Consider the following 22,321-nt stretch of genomic DNA (forward strand, 5'->3'; position numbering starts at 1 on the left):
CGAGCCTGCTTGAATGCTGTAGGGAAGGTGCCAGTATGGAGGGATGAGTTGATGATGTGTGTGAGTGATGGTAGAAGTGTGGGAGAGATGGCTTGTAGAAGGTGTGAGGGGATGGGGTCAAGCGGGCAGGTGGTAGGGTGACTGGAGAGGAGAAGTGTAGATACTTCTTCCTCGGTTAGCGAAGAAAAGGAGGACAGAGGGATATTGGCTGTGGAAGGGGTCGGTCTGGGTTCCTGTGTGTGTGGAGCTGAGAACTGACTGCTGATAGCTGTTGTTTTGTTGGTGAAGAAGGTCGCAAAATCGTCAGCAGTTAAGGAGGAGGCGGGAGGTGGTGGAGGTGGACAGAGGAGAGAGTTGAATGTCTTGAAGAGTAATCGTGTGTTGGAGGAGCTGTTGATCTTGTTGTGGAAGTATGAAGATTTTGCAGCATGAACATCAACAGAAAAGGAGGAGAGGAGGGATTGATACATACTCAGGTCAGATGCGTCTTTTGATTTGTGCCATTTCCTCTCCGCTGCCCTGAGTTTGGTCCGGTGTTCCCGAAGAACCTCAGATAACCAGGGGTTAGAGGGAGTAGTGCGTGCTGGCCTGGAGGAGAGAGGGCAGATAATGTCTAGAGAAGAGATTAGAGTGGAGCATAAGGTGTCCGTTGCGGTATTCACATCCAGAGATGAGAATTGTGAGGGTGGGGGAAGAGAGGATGACACGGCAGAGGAGAGATGGGAGGGGGAAAGTGAGCGCAGGTTTCGTCTGAAAGTGACTGGTGGTGGGGGTGGGGGTGCAGGGGTAGAGAGTTGTAGACTGAAAGTAATGAGGAAATGATCTGAAACGTGGAGAGGTGTCACCAGGATGTTTTCTGTGGTGCAGTTGCGTGTGTAAACCAGGTCCAGTTGGTTGCCTGATTTGTGAGTAGCTGTGGTGATGAGTCGTTTGAGATCGAAAGAGGCTAGGAGAGAGGTGAAGTCTGTTGCATGTGGCTTTTCGAGATGAATGTTGAAGTCACCGAAGACTAGAAGTGGGGTGCCGTCCTCAGGGAAAGTGGACAGCAGCACATCCAGCTCATCTACAAAGTTACCCAGCTGACCTGGGGGGCGATAAATGACTACAATATGGATTTTAATGGGGGTTGTAAGTGTAATAGCATGATATTCAAATGAGTTGTTGTTGCATAGAGAAGAGAGCGTGGAGTATTTGCAATTGTTAGAAACGAGAAGCCCTGTACCCCCACCTCTCCCAGACTGGCGAGGGGAGTGGGAGAAGGAGAAATTGCTAGAGAGAGCAGCAGGGGTTGCTGAGTCTTCTGGACGAATCCAGGTCTCAGTCAGCCCCAAGATACTAAGAGTAGAATGAGATGCAAAGGCTGGAATGAAGTCAGCTTTATTGACTGCTGACTGACAATTCCATAGACCCACGGAAAGAGAGAGAGGAGTATGTGAGGATGTGAGGATGGGACGCAGATTGGCAGTATTGCGCTGCCTATTGCGCGTGATGAAAGGACGGTGCCGAGAGATAACAGGAATGTATTGAAAGCACATGTTGATGAAGGTGAACAATAAGATAAGTAGAGGGAAGAAAAAAAAGGGGAAGAGGAGATACGCAAGTGCCTTTCTGGTGTCCTTGCTCGGTGGAGTCGCGCAGGTAGAGTCGCTGGTCTTTACCCGAGTCGGTCTTCACACGAGGAGGCTGAACACGAGAGCTGAATGCTTCCGCTGACGCTTCCGCGGCAGCGTGCAAATTACACAGATATACAGATAATGCTCTCACCGCTTGAGTGAGTACAGCTGTTTCGTTCGGGCAATTAAGTCAATAACGGCAAAATGTGTCAAATCTAAAGTGCTAGGAGCAACGGCTTAAGTTACGTGCAAATTAGGTTGCTATAAACAGTTACATGTGTTTCGTTCGCGGCTATTTCTCTAAAGTGCCAATGCGTCTAACTGAAATACAGGATTATGTCAAATTAAAATTACAAAAGAACAAGAAAATCGAAGATGGCCTTACCTTGACTAAAATACAGCACTGAAAAATCAGGAGAACAAGGTATTCTAGAGAAAACCACTTGCGAGCTGCGTGCCTCTAGTATGCTGCCCGCTGGTCCTATTGAAGTGATCTGAAAGCCCTTCTATTTATATCTATCAATTTTCACAGATGCTGTTTCGTTCGGGCAATTAAGTCAATAACGGCAAAATGTGTCAAATCTAAAGTGCTAGGAGCAACGGCTTAAGTTACGTGCAAATTAGGTTGCTATAAACAGTTACATGTGTTTCGTTCGCGGCTATTTCTCTAAAGTGCCAATGCGTCTAACTGAAATACAGGATTATGTCAAATTAAAATTACAAAAGAACAAGAAAATCGAAGATGGCCTTACCTTGACTAAAATACAGCACTGAAAAATCAGGAGAACAAGGTATTCTAGAGAAAACCACTTGCGAGCTGCGTGCCTCTAGTATGCTGCCCGCTGGTCCTATTGAAGTGATCTGAAAGCCCTTCTATTTATATCTATCAATTTTCACAGATGCTGTTTCGTTCGGGCAATTAAGTCAATAACGGCAAAATGTGTCAAATCTAAAGTGCTAGGAGCAACGGCTTAAGTTACGTGCAAATTAGGTTGCTATAAACAGTTACATGTGTTTCGTTCGCGGCTATTTCTCTAAAGTGCCAATGCGTCTAACTGAAATACAGGATTATGTCAAATTAAAATTACAAAAGAACAAGAAAATCGAAGATGGCCTTACCTTGACTAAAATACAGCACTGAAAAATCAGGAGAACAAGGTATTCTAGAGAAAACCACTTGCGAGCTGCGTGCCTCTAGTATGCTGCCCGCTGGTCCTATTGAAGTGATCTGAAAGCCCTTCTATTTATATCTATCAATTTTCACAGATGCTGTTTCGTTCGGGCAATTAAGTCAATAACGGCAAAATGTGTCAAATCTAAAGTGCTAGGAGCAACGGCTTAAGTTACGTGCAAATTAGGTTGCTATAAACAGTTACATGTGTTTCGTTCGCGGCTATTTCTCTAAAGTGCCAATGCGTCTAACTGAAATACAGGATTATGTCAAATTAAAATTACAAAAGAACAAGAAAATCGAAGATGGCCTTACCTTGACTAAAATACAGCACTGAAAAATCAGGAGAACAAGGTATTCTAGAGAAAACCACTTGCGAGCTGCGTGCCTCTAGTATGCTGCCCGCTGGTCCTATTGAAGTGATCTGAAAGCCCTTCTATTTATATCTATCAATTTTCACAGATGCTGTTTCGTTCGGGCAATTAAGTCAATAACGGCAAAATGTGTCAAATCTAAAGTGCTAGGAGCAACGGCTTAAGTTACGTGCAAATTAGGTTGCTATAAACAGTTACATGTGTTTCGTTCGCGGCTATTTCTCTAAAGTGCCAATGCGTCTAACTGAAATACAGGATTATGTCAAATTAAAATTACAAAAGAACAAGAAAATCGAAGATGGCCTTACCTTGACTAAAATACAGCACTGAAAAATCAGGAGAACAAGGTATTCTAGAGAAAACCACTTGCGAGCTGCGTGCCTCTAGTATGCTGCCCGCTGGTCCTATTGAAGTGATCTGAAAGCCCTTCTATTTATATCTATCAATTTTCACAGATGCTGTTTCGTTCGGGCAATTAAGTCAATAACGGCAAAATGTGTCAAATCTAAAGTGCTAGGAGCAACGGCTTAAGTTACGTGCAAATTAGGTTGCTATAAACAGTTACATGTGTTTCGTTCGCGGCTATTTCTCTAAAGTGCCAATGCGTCTAACTGAAATACAGGATTATGTCAAATTAAAATTACAAAAGAACAAGAAAATCGAAGATGGCCTTACCTTGACTAAAATACAGCACTGAAAAATCAGGAGAACAAGGTATTCTAGAGAAAACCACTTGCGAGCTGCGTGCCTCTAGTATGCTGCCCGCTGGTCCTATTGAAGTGATCTGAAAGCCCTTCTATTTATATCTATCAATTTTCACAGATGCTGTTTCGTTCGGGCAATTAAGTCAATAACGGCAAAATGTGTCAAATCTAAAGTGCTAGGAGCAACGGCTTAAGTTACGTGCAAATTAGGTTGCTATAAACAGTTACATGTGTTTCGTTCGCGGCTATTTCTCTAAAGTGCCAATGCGTCTAACTGAAATACAGGATTATGTCAAATTAAAATTACAAAAGAACAAGAAAATCGAAGATGGCCTTACCTTGACTAAAATACAGCACTGAAAAATCAGGAGAACAAGGTATTCTAGAGAAAACCACTTGCGAGCTGCGTGCCTCTAGTATGCTGCCCGCTGGTCCTATTGAAGTGATCTGAAAGCCCTTCTTGACTAAAATACAGCACTGAAAAATCAGGAGAACAAGGTATTCTAGAGAAAACCACTTGCGAGCTGCGTGCCTCTAGTATGCTGCCCGCTGGTCCTGTCATTAACAGTGAACTTGCAGGGGAGTCTCGAGAGATGCCAGGTTATCCCGGGATATTTTTCTGTTGATATGGAAAATCGTGTAGATTTAGCAATATAGCAGGAGTATAATGTATATTATGATCTTATGATGAACTACATGCCTTTTTCCACTGATGTTCTGCGTTGTTCAAAGCGTTTCTGATGATTGTTAGACGACAGCTGACTCTGAGGTGACGAACGGGAACATGTTTTGTGTAACATTAGCAACACATTATTAGCTGTTTGATAACAGTCAAGCAAAAGGCTAATCATTTTATTAACCGTTATTGTCCGATGTTGTAAAGAGCGATACCAGTGTGCAGCGTTTACCTCAGTAAGACCGAGTGTATCTGAGAGCTGGCGGGAGTGAGTGGAGGCGGGGCTAATTCGCATATTCATGGAATCGTGTATACTAAATGAAGCAAGGGTGTAGAGTTACATTCAAGATATTTTAAATTTAAGGCATGAAGAATTTAAAGGAAAAAACGTTTAAATATGTAATTTTGGTGATCAATGTTGAGTTTTAAGGGATAAAATCATTTACCGGTACTACTACTATTGACTTTAAAATCTTTGAAAAAATTAAACTGTTTGTTTGACGCCCACAATCAGCCCCTCTGTATTCTGACATCGATCACAAAGTCTACGCATGATATTGCTCACTTCTTTAGTGTTTTCCGTTCTATTTCTACTGAATTATTTTCAGACAAACATCATAGATCTCGGAAAGTCAGACACTCTCTTCCTGTTCTCGACCAGAATAAGCCACAAACAAGCCCAGATTGTGTGCCATTAGTAGTCAAATGTCTAAAAATATTGCTCATCTGTCCACTAGACTTGACTGGACGCTTCTTACTTGAGTGTGAACTTCCCTTGAGTTGGTCCGTGCTGAGCTGACAGCCAACAGTAATTGGCTTCACTTCTTCAACCCATCTGTGCCGCTGCCATGAGCAGATGGCCAATCTCATATCTCTGACAGATATTAATAAAGAAATGACTGCAGGAACGGAAGAACGACAGTAAAGCGTTTGATCTGTACGGCTCTTCTGATGCCTGATCGCTGTTGCTGATGCTGTTTCACATCAGTTTCAGACCGTCAGCACGAGCAGGTTCACTGTGTTTCATGAGAACAGAGACACGAGGAACAGTCACTGCAGTGAACGCTGATAACTCGCTCTTCTCAGGTCTCCTGTAAGCAATCAGCACGAGCTCATTAAATCATTAAATAAAGCCTCTCATCCAGGCATTGCTCTCCTCCTTTCAGCTCATCATCTTCTCGTCCTCTCTTAGGTTTCTAATACAGACCTACTGCTCTTTGATTCTTAAAAAAAATATATATATAACAGCATTTTTCTTTTTGTTATTTGAAGGCCACATTAAACTGTGTTGGAAACTATAATTTTTGTGTTATGTTTTGATCATTTATTTTATTTATATTTGGATATTATTGTTCTTCTCTTATTCCAGGACCAAACTTGTACTCTTAAAGTATGACAATCCATTAAACAAAATATGGTTTATTACATTTGAACTATGTTCATCTAAATTCATGTCAATGTTTATTGTGTGCAAATTATTTATATACATTTTAACACAAATTAGGACTCATTTCGACCAAGACCAACAATTTTAAAACGTTTTATCAAAGGCTACTGTACTAGTTTACCAATGAGACACCAATGTCAGTAAAGAACTTGAGATGAAATAGGAGACTTGATTTGTGGAGAAAGCAAAGACAAACTAAGGTCAATATTTCAATATTTCAATAAACAGGGTTATGACTGTCACAAATCAAGCCTCCGATCGCCACTAGAGGGCTCCACACACACACACACACACACACACACACACACACACACACACACACACACACACACACACACACACACACACACACACACACACACACACCTTGCAAAGTCTTGTTTTGCTATTGCTGACATTTCTGATTGTTCATTCCTGTAAATTGATCTCTTGTGTATGACCTTGGACTGTTTACCCTGTTTACCCTGTTGCTGCCTTTAGATTTTCTATTTCTAGATTTTTACTCCTGTCTGTTGAACTACAAGCATTGTTTTGCTAGTCGAGCATTGGAGGGGGGACGCCGCTGGCAAAACCAGCAATGCAGGTTAGATAGGTGGCGCCCCGCTGAATCACGACTTGCTTTACGGCACGACGTCACATACATCAACAACATATTTGACAACAACTGTTTGACAAAAACGGAAACTGCATAGTATGCCTTTAACGGCTGACATTGGCCTTCACTGTATGTGAGTGTCGCATCAGAAGCAAACAGAAGCCATTATAAATCACTGACGCTGAAACTGATACAGATGTGTGCTCAGGTTCTGACATCTGCAGACTACAAGACAAATGGAAGAGTGAAAGAACGTTTGCTTTTTTCGTTTAAACAACTTGGTTATGTCTCTGTACAGACTTCTGAAGGATCCCAGTGACATTAACAAGTGGATGGTTTATAATAATAGCCCTGCCAACACCAAAAACTCACTGGGCCAAAATTCTGCTCCTCATATATACTAACGTCACGTTTTGATGTCATCTGGAGAAGCATCCCAGAATTCATCAAAACACAGGTGTGTGTGTTAGTTTCCCTCTTCTGAGTGTGAAAGAGAGCATGCAGACAGAGAGATCTCACCCTCACGGCTCTAATAGGCTGGGACTGTTGTATAGCACAGCATTTTCAGCAGACAGAAACATTGCTTGTCCTAGGTATCTGTCGCCGCTGGTTTAGACACTGCATCTTTGCTACGTTGAGAGTTTATTACCCAGTAATCATTTTCCAAGGCAGCTCATTGAGCCATTATGAAGAAATGAGTCGATAATGTATTCTCTCACACCAGCACAACATGGACGCCTCTGATAAAGATGCCACACAGAATTACTGCCGATGAGCTGAGCCGAGCAGTTTCTTCAGAGATTCATGAGGGAATGGCTTCAGTAATTTGATTTTCCCTCTTTCTGGATTCCCTCTCTGTAAGGGCACTTTAGCAGCTTCAATAATGTACTATTACTTCATCGAAGAGCAGAGGATTGACATGCTACTCACCCACGGAGTCTCCGTATCCCCTTAGTCTGTGAATACACTGAATAATCGAGAAGAAATGGGAACTGGATGAATATTTGAATGTTACCAGTCCTGATCTGAATTCTGACCAGTGGTGCAGCGTGAATCAGTGACACAGAGGAGAACTGAGCGACTGAGCCTGGATTCTCCCAAGGGTTTTCCTTCATTCTGTCACTGATGGAGTTTGGGTTCCTGCCGCTGTCGCCTCTGGCTTTATTAGTTGGGGACACTTAATATTCAGGACTAGTATTGATCTGACTGTACTCACACAGCTGTATGAGAACTGAACTGGACGATGACATCAATGTTTTCTGAAGAACTGCCTTAATTTAATAATTGATGATCTTTGCACAGAACTGAGTCAACACGGAACTGACTTCAGCTGAACAATGACACTATTTTCCCTTAGAGCTGCTGTACAGCCGGATTGAACTCTGTTTGCATAATCGAATCATTTTCCTGTTTATCGCTATAAAGCTGCTTTGAAACAATATTGTATTGTAATAAATTCTGTTGACTTTATCAATCTTTGTTGCATTATATGCCAACAGTGACAGTTCAAAAATGGGAAAAGCACTTGTGTTTTTCCCCCTTAGTTTGTACACCTGTAGTCTCGCGTAGCCAGACCTTCAGACTGACAGCAGAAGGTCTGGACTCCATCACAGCCTTCATTGGCCAAGGACCACGCAGAGGCCGTCTGACTGACATGTAAACATGTAAACTACTTTATCGCTATGTCTGATTTAAAGAGAGCAGAATGCTAGATCTAATAACAGGTAGACAAATTAACTTACAAAATAACCATAATTTTGATCATTTCAGTCTCCCCTTTCGCGTTGGGTGTTTCTTTGGTCTTCCCGTTGTGCTGTAAATTCGTTTAATGCACAGTTAGCCGCGGATTATCCCTTACTTATGTTAGTTATGTTCTGGTTATGGAAGGTTTTTGGGAAGAGGTTTGCCACTCAAGTTTGCGTCTTTGCAACACTCATCGGTTAATTAAATGTAGGTAACTTGCTCAATAGACAATTACTGACTATTACTAATACTTCTCTGGATATGGATGGCCTGTTACTTTACAGAGATTATGTATTTATCAGGCTACTAGGATGAAAACAATGCAATGTAACTGTCATTGATGAAAAGCAATGTGTTTGGTATGGTATTTTCCTGATACGCTGCAGTGATGCACATCTCTTTGCATATAGGATCCAATTTAACCGAGGTTTTAAATTACCCAGGGTGAACTACTTCAAGTTTAGGAGCCCTTAAATGTTTCATAGTTTGAGGTATTATCAGTGATTTCACCAAACATGCTCCTTCGCAGTGGATACTTGATCTTTCTATATTTGTCTATGCTTCACGTCTTGGAACAATAGGACATTGTAATACTTAAACAATCCAGGTGAGGAAAATCTTGTTTTTTGATGTGAATACAATGTGTGGGGAGAGCAAACACACTTTCCATTAAACTTGTTTCAAACAAGTAGTTATGATACTGGATATTTGAACTCTTGCTAGCTTCAGAAACTGTTAAAATGAACAAAATTCGTGCTTCCAAAAATCTTTGAAACTGATTCAAATGTAGAATATTATTTCTGTCAAAACAACTTGTGCTATTGAAAACAGGACTTGAAAACAGCCTTAAAATTTGAGCCGAGGAAGTTTCCAAAATTTGGTTGATTTGCATGAGTCTTGAGGCAGAATATTGTAGCCAGAGCTACTTCTCTCTGTTTATGTATATGACGCGTCATGCATGTACTTGAGTTACTTTGCAGTGGTTGTTTGTTGTGCCGCTCTGTCAAAAAGATTGAAAATCGATAGATGATAGTGGAGTAACGTAGTGATTAGGAATTAGACAAAAGCACAGTTTGGAAGATGGATTCATGATGTACTTGCTCGTTATATAAATTTTGAATGAAAAAAGTTACAGTACACAATACTAACAGGAGCCGTTAATAAAACATGGACACTGATGAATAGAATGAACATCATGCCTGCATGCAAATCCTTCCCAGCTCACATACCAGTTCATAATTTATTGATATGCCCCACCGCTCCCCCCCAACAAACCAACAAACACTTGGATCCCCCAGTTTGTTAAAATCACAACATATTTTTCTCTGGGATCATCAGTATTTCTGTCATAGCCCAGGAAATGTGAAAGAAGACATTCTGCTTCGTACCTGTATATGAGGACCTCATCATCTGAACAGTTGTACTGTAGCTGGTACATTTTCACTTTGGGAGCGGTCTTGCTGACGGACCATTTGATCAAGGCAGACACAGCAGTCACCTCAGACACGGAGACTGCTTTCTCTGGCGGGCTCTTGGTAGAGCCTTTACTAGTCCTTGAGCTGCCTGTAATGTCTGACAGACGGGACTTGGGTTGTGATGCCTGGCCTGTGCCATTGCTTATGTGGGGTAGCTGAATAATTGACAGCTCCACTGAAGCGGTTGATTCACCAGCCAGGTTGGCTGCAATGCAGGTGAAGGTCCCATAGTCCTTTGAAGTGGTTATTAGGATCTGCAGGGTCCCATTGCGGTACACCACAGTGCGGGAAGAGTTGCCCAGTAATCGATCATCAGGGGTCACCCAATGGATAGTTGGGGTGGGATCTCCTATGGCTTCGCACCGTAGACTGGCGGTCTGCCCCTCCAGAACAAGCATCCTGTGGGTGTGTTGAGTAATCAGTGGCTGCTCACACAAAAACTCATCCTCCCGAACACTCCAGAAGTAGCGGCCCTTCAAGCCGGGAGGCGAGGCACAAGTTTCCAGGTCATCATCTCGCTCCAGACGTCGGAACCAAAGCAATTCGCAGTTGCAGTGAAGCGGGTTCCCTCCTATGCTGAGTGACAGCTGAGGAGTGAACGATGTGGTCATCACCTCTGAATCCTGTGCTCTGGCAAAGATGGGATCCGGCGGAAGCTTCTGGAGCCGGTTAGAGGTGAGGTCCAAGCGGGCCAGCCTCTCCAGATCCACAAAGGTCCCCTCGGGAATGTAGTCCAACAAGTTATGGTCCAGGCTCAGCTGGTGCAGGTTGATCATCTGCCGGACTGAATGCCAGGGCAGAGCCTGAAGGTTGTTGTAGGACAAGTCCAGATCCTCAAGTGATGCGGCAAGGTCTTCAAACGCCCTCTCAGAGATGCGACCCAGTTGGTTGTTATTGAGGATGAGATGCTGCAGGCTGACCAGCCCTCGCAAGTCATCAGGGCCCAACTCCACTAAACGGTTGTTATCAATATGAAGAGAACGGAGGGTTTCCAGGTCCCCAAAGGAAAAGGGCTGAATGTAGCTGATTGTGTTGCGGGAGAGAGTAAGGTCCACCAAGTCTGTCATGTTGGCAAAGTCCTGCTGTGTGATTCGAAGGATGTAGTTTCCCCCTAATCGGAGCTCCACAGTGCTGCGGTCTATATCAGGTGGCACAAAGAGCAGGCCTTTAGCCGGGCACAGGGTCCCAAGCGACTCAGACAGGTTCTGGCACACACAGTACTTGGGGCACGCTCGGGCCATCATCACAGCCATACCCAGGACCAGCATCTGAGAGAGCATGTGGTCCATGGTAGATTCACATGAAGGGACCTGGAGGACAACAACACACAAGGAACAATCAGTATCATGAAATAGAGGATCATTTATGATTTCATTCAGTGTCTTTGAATCAGGATACTGTGACAGATGTTAAGAAGCAACAGAGGACTTGTGCATATGCAGTAACTTTCTAGAATCACTCAGTGAATACTGATCAGCTGTACAGATGGTAACCACACTTATGCAGATTAAGTACTTATGCATAATCCCGACTTTATATATACTTATATATAACCCCGATTTTTGATCAGGATCAGAGTCATTGAATATTAAGTCTACATTTGAACATCTACATTCTTTTCCTTTTAATGGCGGTTGGAAAACCCACTTGAAAGTGCATACCGCCACTTACTTCACAACACCTGTGTGACAGCTGACGTAAAATAAAGGATCGGGCTAAGGATAGCCGATACCGATCAGTTAAAAAATGCTTAATTGGACCCAATACCAATCCCAGGACATCCCTATTAATGTGTGTTACAAGTGTGTAAGTCTTAAATACACTGAAAAGTTTGAGTCAAAAGTTTGTCACTCGGTGTAGAACATGCAGATGTCTTTGTTTGAACAGTGAACTTTACTGTTTGTATTGTATGTTGCTTCAAAAAAGCCTATATAGTGCATTTTCAGAGTGTATTCTGCTAAGTTGCACATGACGCTCTGCAAAAATAGGCTCAAAGGCAGAGTTCTACTTTTGGTGCCGCAGCGGGGGGCTGCTCACGCATGCAGTGTGAATGCAGAAACCTGTGGTTGTGGCAGACACAGGATGTGTGAAGTGTCTGAACAAATATTTGCATCTAAAGAAACTGATTTCTCCCTCAGGCTAACATCAACTACAAGGTATATTTGTTGCTAAAACAAATAAAAAAATACTGGTATGGAGTGCCTGGGCAAGAAATTGGCTCCGTCCCAAATGGCACTCTAAGCCCTTGCAGTCTCTCTGAGTCCACACTTTTGTGACATAATGCAGCTTTGACTGTTGGATAGAAGTCTGCTGTGGAGTTCACCCCAGTGCGGGCTCAGCAGAAGTGTGTATAGTGGCCACAATGATTGAGCTTGTGTCAGAGCAATAGCCTTGTGGCTACTAGCACTCCAACATATGGTGCAGCTGTGCATCAGGCGACCCGAGTTAAGAGTCCCGGCTTGAGGTCTTTTGCCTGTCCTGTTCCCCTCTCTCCCAACCCCATTGATTTCTATAAACGCATAAAATGGCAAAAATATAACTTTAAAAGGCACCCTTCTGAAACCTAAATATGACACCCTACAGTCTTGTCTACTGTCAAATTTTACAAAACAAGTGAGTGCTGTGGTTAAAAGTAGTTTCTACTACTTAAGATTAATAGCGAAAATGAAACCTATGCTCTCACCGAGGGATTTGGAGACGCTCATCCATGCTTTTATACTATCTAGATTGGACTATTGTAACGTGATATATTTGGGACTCTCTCAGTCATTGCTGAACCGATTGCAGCTGGTTCAAAATGCCGCTGCCAGACTATTGATCAATACGAGAAAGAGCGATAGAATCACCCCAATTCTAACATCCCTTCTATGGCTACCTATCAGATTTCGGATTGATTTCAAAATTTTAAATGATCTCGCACCCTCCTATCTATCTGATCTTATTATTTTGCACCAGCCAGTAAAGAATCTGAGATCGGCAGATAAATTATTGCTCCGGGTACCGCGGTCCCGACTCAAGCGGAAAGGTGATCGAGCCTTTTCGACAGCCGGTCCTAGGTTATGGAATTCCTTACCTCTTGCCATCCGCTCCATCCCCACGTTGCATTCTTTTAAAACGGCTTTAAAGAAGCACTTTTATAGTTTGGCATTTAATTCCGACCCTGGAGAGACCTAAATATATTAATTTTATGTTGTTGTGTTTTGTATTCTCTTTGTTTGGTTTTATTGATGGAATTGTACAGCACTTTGGGCTGCACTTGAGGCAGTAGAAATGTGCTATATAAAAAAATAAACTAAACTAAACTACTGTAAGTCCACAAGCCCGCAAATTCACATGAAATGTGCCATTTGGAATAGGGCCATTGTATCTTCCTCTACACTCTTAAAGTAAGCAAATACAATGTCCTGTAACATAAAGGAGAATTTCCCCTTACCACTCCATCAGAGGTACATGACCCAACACACCCACACAGCAGAATAAATCAGGGTGGACTAAAGCCAGGGCCACAAATGGTTCACACAGGTAAAGTACTTTAGTCACTCAGACAGCCAATGAGTGAAGCATCAGAAAGTCATCTTAACTCTTCAATTTTGTGTGTTCAGAGTATGTCACATTTAACAACCATTTAAATAAGCTTTCAGTTGCAGAATAAGTTAAAATGTTACAAACAGTCAAACTGTTTGAATTTTTTATATATATTTTTTTTTTGCAACAAATATAAACAGGTGTAATAGTGAAAGACGGTATGGTAAGAAAACCTGGGGCTTTACCTAAAAAATATTGAGGCTTATGTCTCTGACTGCAAACAAGGTCAATTAAAGGGATAGTTCAATCAAAAAATGTATTCTGTCATCAATTACTCACCCTCCTGTCATACCAAAGCTGTAAGACTTTTGTTCATCTTCAGAAAACAAATGAAGATATTTTTAAAGAAATCTGAGAGATTTCTGTCCCTCCATTAACAGTCCACACAACTACCACTTTGACACTACAAAAAGTTAATTAAGAGATCGTAAAACTAGTACATATGAATCAAGCGGTTTAGTCACATTTTCTGAATAGTCTCGATCGCTTTATATGATGAACAGATTGCATTTAGACTTTTATTCACATACAAACATATATCAGTGCACACTTCGGTTATGGTAAACGGAAGCTCTAGCACGTTTGAGTTTCAGCAAGAACCAATGAGGTTTGTTCTCGAGCGTCAAGCTGGTATGGTTGAGCTTCTTTTTATATTCGCTTATCAATGTTTGTATGTGAATTGCTGTGCATGCAGTGTGTTTCATACACTCCGTGTGGCTGTAGGGTTGACATGGCTGTAGGACTGTGACATTGATGGGTGGTCCGGGGCAATGGCTTCTGGGGAACCAGTGTGAAGCTATCTAACATTATCATTACGGGTTTTTACTTCACTTGAGGCTTATTACACATGTTATTCCCCAGCAAGCTCATTAACATGCTGGGCTTTAGGTGAGACATTTGTCTGTGCAAGGCCTCATCACCTTCAGACCATGACAGAGAGTCACAGAGGATCTTCCCTAATTAAAGTCTGAAAAATAGAGGATGCTTGATACTTCAGTTAATGGGCTGGTCCTAATTGCGGTCAATAGTGCAAACTGCACAATCGCATGCTTAGCAAAAGAAATTCACGAGTTCACATCTACATATAATTAGTACAATAGTTTATGCGTATTTGGCGTGCTGTCCGGGGGAGGGCTCCGAGCTCGGAGTTAGGCCCGAACCCAGAGTACTCCCCCCAGTTGGTAAGTGTAGATGGAACTGGAAGTGAGGAGATGGGGTGGAGGAGGGATGCTGACAAAATTTCAATGAACAGAGATAGGTCTGCTGTGAATTTATACTCTGTCATTGAGTTGATTACTGATTAATCTCCAGCTGTGCATAATTTGGTTAATTATCTGAACCTGCTCCTCCCGAACTTTAATAAAACATCATGAAGAGAAAACAGAAGAAAGAAAGAGAAAAACAGACTGATTCGTGTCTGGCCATGACCATGGGCAACAATTCATTGCTATAGAAATAGCTTAACTGTGAATAATGGTTGAATTGTCTGTTTTGTTCATGTGACATGCAAAGCAAGTTTAATACACAAACATCTCGAGAAATCATTTATTCCCCCAACCCTTAATGCATCGTGTTTCCTTGTTGAGCATCAGTGGATGTTTTCAGCTACTGTAATAGTTGTGTTTGAGTCCCTCAACTGTCCTCAGAGTGAAAAGATGGATCTCAAAATCATACAGTCACTGCTGGAAAGGGTTCAAATATGCAGAAAACGTTGGAAAACCAACGAATGTGCAGGAGCTGGAGGATTGTGCTGAAGAACAGCAGACAGTTTAACTGCTCAGGACAAGCAAGGGACTCAAGAACAACCATCACACAACATAGAAACAGTCGTCCTGGTAACAACAGATTCAAGGGTATGTAAACTTTTGAACAGGCTCATTTTTTTATATGGTCAGTTATTTTGTCTTGTGATCTATATGTAAAAAATTACTAAATAAAAAAATAACATGCACTTTTATGATCCCTCTTTTTTTGTTACAATTGTTAACATTTTCGCAGGTTCTGCAAGGATTATCCCTTTAAGCACAGTGTAAGTTGCTTTAGATGAAAGTGTCTGCTAAATAAATAAATGAGTTCAGTAGGCCAAAAGAGCTCCAGTTGCATCTATACTTTATAAGTTTAGTGTGGGTCACATTAAGTCCACAGTGTGGGTAATTGAGACGCCTGACTTAATTTGGAGCGTTCACATAGAGTATCACCCTACTGCACTAAAGAGAAAGAGAGACTTTAAAATGAGCGTTTCTGGATTTGCTTAAAATTCCTTTATTCGGATGCCTATTGGAGACTGAAATCTAAAGTGCAAAAAGATCCTGGTTATCTCACATACGTATCTGGATATTTTTAGCCAGATTTAATTTAGACTTTTATTCCAACGAGTCCCCAATGCAGGTGTAGAGATTCGACAGGACTTCCCCATGTCAATGCATGTCAATCATCTGTCAATGCATAACAGCAGCATCATTTAACAGCTCTAAACCTGACTATGAGGAGGCCCATGACTAAACACATGCATGGCCACTTCTGACTGATTAAAGCTCCTTGTTCAGACTTAATTAATGCTCCTGCACATAGAAAAGTATGAAAATATTTATATTATATAAGTTTAGTAATCTACTTAATTTACTAACATTGTTACGGTGTAGGTTTTGTGTCTTGTTCCTTGTTCTTGTCTGTCATGTGATTCCCTGCTTGTCATGTGATCCTGCCATGTGTCTTGTCCCATGTTCAGCTGTTCCCCGTTATGTTGATTAGTCTTCCCAGGTGTTTCAGTTTAACCACGCCCCCTTGTTATCTTGTTTAGCTTGTGGTCCCTTGTATTTAAGCCCTGTGTTTTAGTTCAGTCCTTGTGAGTTCTTGATGTTGTAACGTTTGCTGTTGTCTCCTTGTTCCCGTCCTGAGTTCCCGGTTCCTGTTCTGTCGTGTACCCTGGATTACCTGTTTGTTTGTTTGTTTATTAAAGTGCTTGCGATTGGATTCACTCTCCGCTTCATTCCTGCCTGCATCGTTACAAACATATATAAAACATGTGAAATGCACTAACAATTAAGAACTAGATTTCTCAAAACATGGAATAAGTAGACGAAAGAAACAGTAACATTAGTTAATTCATTAAGTATCATGAACAAAAAAGTATTTTCACTGTGAATTAATGTTAAGTAACATAGTATTGACAGTTTTCAGTCACGTGACTGGTGTGGAGAACGTCTCGGTTACGTATGTAACCCTCGTTCCCTGAGTAGGGAACGGAGACGTTATGTCGTGACGACGAATGGGGTTTTGCTTAGAAAGCCTCTCATGTTCGAGAAATAAAACGAGCCAATGGCAAAGAAATGCCATGGTTCTGCAGAATTTGCATTGCGTAACTCCACCTTATATAAGGAAGTACGCTGGCAACATGCAGATATGTTTCTTTACTGAGGAGCCGAGACTGAACTCCGGCGTTCCAGCGGTACAGCGGAAGTTGCAGAGAGACGCTACTCAGGCAACGAGGGTTACATACGTAACCGAGATGTTCTCTTTCGTGGTCACTACAAGTTACATCGTGATGACGAATGGGATTCCCAGTCTAATCACGCCATCTCGGCTGTCTTCCAGTGCCCTGCGTAAGTCTGAGCTCCCTGTCGTGAGACTGGCACGGACGAAGGACTCTTACTTAACACAGGAATACCAAGGTACACTGGGAAGCATATCTCAGTGGAAATATACAATCAGTGCCAGCCCGAAGGAAGGACTTACAGAATACACATATGACCCGGAGGGGCTGCATATGGAGAACACTGGGGTGTCCAGCCGCAGGTGGAATGTTTCAACCCCAGGGGTGGCAAGGTGGCATGCCAAGGGAAAGACAGACGCTCAGAGAGGCTTACAGTGGAGATACACATGTGGGGGTCGCCCAGAGGGGGAACCATGCACAATGGCGGCACCAATCGCAAAAGCGTTTGGCTCGTTTTATTTCTCGAAGATGAGAGGCTTCTAAGCGAAACCCCATTCGTCGTCACGACGTAACTCGTAGAGACCACGAAAGGGAACTGGAGGGCAAAACATCTGTAGAACTGCTGCACAGGCCTGCCAATCTGTTTCAAACCACGGATATTTACATCACATCTCAAAAGAAGAAAAACTAATATATGATCCATATACAGCTGCAGTATTTCAATCAGTAAAAACAGCAGGATATCCATCCTAAAACACTTACTGTGAAAAACACTTGTATTGCCTTAATGCACTAAAACAGTGATATTATACAATCTAATGCAATAAACAGGTTATTGATGATGCAGACTACATCCAGGCGTGTAGATGAGCCCAGAATATGAACACAACACGCTCAATGGTTAAGTGTTTTCTTTATAATGGTTTTATATGGAAAAGCGCTTAACGAGAAGATGTGCATTGCGTTTATATTCAGGGTTCATCGCTTGCCTGTATACATTATACATCATAAATAAGATGTATACAGAATTTTTCTTGTAATATCACTGTCTACATTAGTACTTAGTACAAACCTGGTGAACCTGGACAGGCGGGCAGTGGAGGAAAGCCTTGTTTTGCCCTTCAGGTGTGTGTTCCTTTATGGGTGTGACGTCACGAGAAAACTATTAATTAATTAGTCCTGTACTGATGTTACTGCATTTCAGCCCACATTAACAACTGTTAACACTACTCACAACATACTCAACCCTAGCTGACTTAGCAAGAATCACCAAGACTTAATCTTGCAAATACAAAAGTGGAATAAAACTGCAATCAAACAAGAATTGTCCCTAATTCATTGGTCATTGCCAGATGGGTATGTTCTCATTAAAACTTCATGCACACTGTTGGGATAGAGCGAATGAGTGCTGCGTAACCGACTGTACAGGGCTGTTGGCGAGAGCGTAAATGAGTCGTCAGATGAGATCAAGCGTAAAGAGCGTTGCTGAGATGCTGCTGTCTTTAATTATTTACATGATCAGCCCTCGGGGTCTGCCTGGAGACGAGGCCTTACACAATAACAGCCCCGTTCAACACATTAGCCTGTGGAGTGCTTAAGGGCTGTCAAAATGACTGAAAAGCTCAATTAAAATTTCTTTCTGAAATATTAGCAACATTCAAATTATATTCAAATTCTAAAGGCAATACTTAAAAAAGGTACTGTATTGTCTCCTATGCCCACAAGAGGGCGCAAGCGAGCGCAATAAGCAAATATAAACCAAATCAAGCATTGCATCTTTTATTGAAATTAAATGACATTCACTTTTAAAGTGCATTAACTTTTGAAACAATTGTTCTTAAAGCGACACTATGTAACTTTTCAACCTTCATAATATATTTCCAAGATCCTTGTGATGGTACATCGACTTACAATAGGTTGAATGACACGTCTGCCATATCCTGACAGGGTCTGTATCGCTTTTACTGGCACTATGTAACTTCGGGGTTCGGGTAGTAACCAGAGCACAAAAAGAACTACAAAATTCGACTGCTTTACGGCATACGTCACTTCCCCCACCACTTCGTCAAATTTGGACGTGAGAGGCCAACCAGCGTTTGTTTTCGGCTTTCGTGCGTATGTTTTTGTCATGGGGGTTGTTTACACCTGGCCACTTCATGCATTTTCTCAGATCGGATAGCTATCCGATCGTGAAAAGTCCAGGTTTAAATGCCCTCCGAAACGCATTTGAGACGGATTTGAATCCGATCCCTCAAACCACTTCAGGAGGAGATCTGAGATGCATTCCAGACGAAACTGGACAAGTGTAAATGCATATGGTTGTTGAAACCACATATGTAAATTGTACTCCTCCCAAAAATGCTAAAAAAATAAATAAAAAAAAAAAAACGTGTGAGAGCGTTGTATAGGCTATTATGTTATATCCAGATATGACGACGCGCTGGAACACGCATCACCGCAGATGAGCAACTGCATCAAGCCAACGTGCAAACTATCGCAAATCAAAGTGAAAGTAAGTCGCAGACGCTTAACACACAATCTTCATCATTAAAAGTAAAGAAACGAAATGATCTTACCAGGGCTGTTACTGCTCTCTCTTATTGCGGTCTTTGATTTTGACATTTTAGCTGATGATCTATAAAATGCAGCTCATATCTCGGTGACGTGCACTCCATTAAATCTGCATATAGCGCGAGAATTGAAGATCGAATTTAAATCCGTTTCGCAAAAATACATTTATGTGACCAGGTGTAAATGGAATCGTTTTGATAAATCAGATAGCTATGCCTCACGAATTAGTTTGCCAGCTGAACTCAGGTGTTGTGAGGTGTATTTATCACGTAGTCCGGGATATCAGACGACGCTGTTGATTGATTCCTGCGATTATCATGAGAACAGCTTTCAATATCTCACATCATAAATAAGCCTAACGTAGAGGTTGTAAATAGTGTAAACGAGCACAATTTGCAAACTATTATGATAAATTGCAATAATCATGTCTAATGACATCATAATGGCCAGTTATGAAATAATGCGACGTACATTTAACTTAATTGATGTTATCTGGCATTTTGTAATGTTTACATTCCAATAAAAACAACACAAATTAAATGATACAGTAGGCCTAGACTATAGACTATTTGTGATTTAGCTGCAATCATGTAAAAATGTTATAATATAATTTACGACAGTGCAAGTATTGCACAGCGACTCTAGGGGTCGCTGTTTGACAAAAACACAATTTCTACTTAGTGTGGCTTTAAATCAAAATATAATTTTCCTTAATGTGCATGCAAGGAAAATTAGGTTACAATAGTGCATAAAACTGTGTTCGTGCATCAGTGACCTGAGAAAAGATGCGTAATGAACTACATGAACACAAAATAACACTCACTACATCAACATACTGTATTGTTGGTCAAAAACACCGGACGCTCTTGATCTGAGTGAGTGCTGAGCGCTTTCTGTTGCCAGTGTTTCCAGCTGATGAAGTGTGTCGTTGCGCGATTATTGCTTCCAACTGAGAGGGTTTTCGTCAGCAGGAAGAGCCTTTTCATGCCATTTTTCACATTAACAACGCAATCCAGCACTGTGTATACTGGATAAGCAAACAGAAACACACCGCGTCAGCTACATCATCATAATCATCATCATCATCGTCATCATCATCACCGTCATCATCATCATCATCATCGTCATCATCATCACGTCATCATCATCATCATCATCATCATCATCACCGTCATCGTCATCATCATCATTATCGTCATCATCATCATCATCATCATCGTCATCGTCATCATCATCATCATCATCTCTCGTGCGTCTCTCGACACACCAAAAATTCAAATGTGCAGGTTTTTTAAATTCAAAGAATATTCAAAATTCAAATTTTGATTTGCTTTCACGTCTGCCTCCAGGAACCACGTTCACCACGTGAACTTACCACGTTCATCTAAAATTTCCTGTAAATATCACACCAATTTTTGAGAAAAAAGGTCTGTAAAATCCTGATGGGACTGTCATCTGTTAGCAGTAACACCTGACCTTTAGTAACTGTTTGCCAGGCAGATTCAGGTGTATAAGTAGAAAACGTGCCACTTCTCTCTCTCTCTCTCTCTCTCTCTCTCTCTCTCGCTACCTTCTTCACTTTCAGTGAAATAACCCTTTCATGAGGCCACACACAGAAACCTTGACTAACATGATAAGTGGGATTATATGCTCCAAGAGTGTAGGATAAGCCCCTTTAAACTCTATCTCTTCAGAACAACGTCTCCACCAGCAGAATGTCTGAAATCCCATACAGCACCTTTAATGTTCGGGAAACAGAAAGTCCCGTCCCACTTCAGTGAGCAGCTTTATAGCCCACCAGGTTCTCACAGGGCTTGTGGAAACACACCAATATTCATTATGTAATGTGATTAGTGTCAGTGACAGTAATGGCTCATTTCCACTGAGCGGAACGGTACGGTACAGTACGGTATGCAATTATTTCCGTTTCCACTGTCAAGAGTTGTGAATGGTACCAAAATGCCGTACCACCTAGCACAGTGGTACGGTACTAAAGGGCGGAGCTAGACTCACTGCAGAACGTTGATTGGTTGACAGAGTATCGTCAGACTCGTCACTTGCGTGTGCTACAAGGGGAATGACAACATAAGAGGCGCCAATTTTTATACAATAACAACAATATACAGTTGAAATACAAAACTACTGTTACTGTGTCACGAAATGTAGTTTTAAGAGTTGTTCAGGCGAGAATGTAGTTGTTTAAAGCTCAAATCTGTGGTTTATTTATAAAGATTTATGAAAATTTTATCCAGGTTGATCCATGTACCCCGCCTGGAACAGCCTTTCCTCGGCTAGTCGTTCTGACGTTTGCCGCTGACTCTAAAGTCTCTGTAGTGGTTAAACATGAGATATAATTCGTCTTGAGTATATCTAATGGGCGATCTTTGGTCTCGTGAATCTATAATTTGTTCCCTGGCCAACCGTTTTGGCTGAGGGCTAAGTGAAATTTCATAACTTTATATTTAGGCTATTTAACTTTACCGTTGTAACCTTAGACTAGAGCACTGACTTTGTATGTTTGACTGAATTGTTTGCTTTATTTCTTATTGTATAGCTTCTTGTACTTTTTACTTATAGCCTACTTTTATAATGGCTATTATTAATAAAAGTGAAATTTAACAAAAAGAGACAGGGTTGAGTTTTGTCATTTTTAATCTTATTACAATGAAGATGATTAGAGTACAAATGCACATATTGCCTGAACCATATTAATAAGTTTAATATTTTTAAAATTTAAACGAAAAGAGGCAGGGTTGTGTTAAATATATATATTTTTGTTATAAATAGGCTAACGTTACATGCAGTGAATATAATCAATACGCGTTGCCTGAACCACATTGTGTGGCTATAATGTTTAAGATTTCTTTAAATGAAAACGTAAAGAGGCAGAGTGGTGTTTTATAACATATTTCGTTTTATTGTTGCCTAAAATAT

At 41.4% G+C, this 22,321-nt stretch overlaps 1 protein-coding gene and 1 long non-coding RNA gene across 3 annotated transcripts in view; both read right to left on the reverse strand.

Moving 5' to 3' along the window:
- Positions 1-22,321, reverse strand: part of LOC309482596 — a 230,396-nt gene that overhangs the window by 28,946 nt on the left and 179,129 nt on the right. The gene's annotated exons all lie outside the window — the stretch shown is intronic.
- The window catches only part of lrfn2b (leucine rich repeat and fibronectin type III domain containing 2b), a 165,388-nt gene that overhangs the window by 12,751 nt on the left and 130,316 nt on the right, over positions 1-22,321 (reverse strand). For both annotated transcript variants that reach the window (XM_082147909.1, XM_082147910.1), the window contains one exon: positions 9,712-11,108. In XM_082147909.1, the coding sequence (XP_082004035.1) occupies positions 9,712-11,087 (1,376 nt within the window). In that variant the 5' untranslated portion in view covers positions 11,088-11,108. The remainder of the gene's footprint in view (positions 1-9,711; positions 11,109-22,321) is intronic.

The sequence above is a fragment of the Leuciscus leuciscus genome, assembly GCF_965113295.1.
Source record: "Leuciscus leuciscus genome assembly, chromosome: 19".
NCBI classification, from domain to species: domain Eukaryota; kingdom Metazoa; phylum Chordata; class Actinopteri; order Cypriniformes; family Leuciscidae; genus Leuciscus; species Leuciscus leuciscus.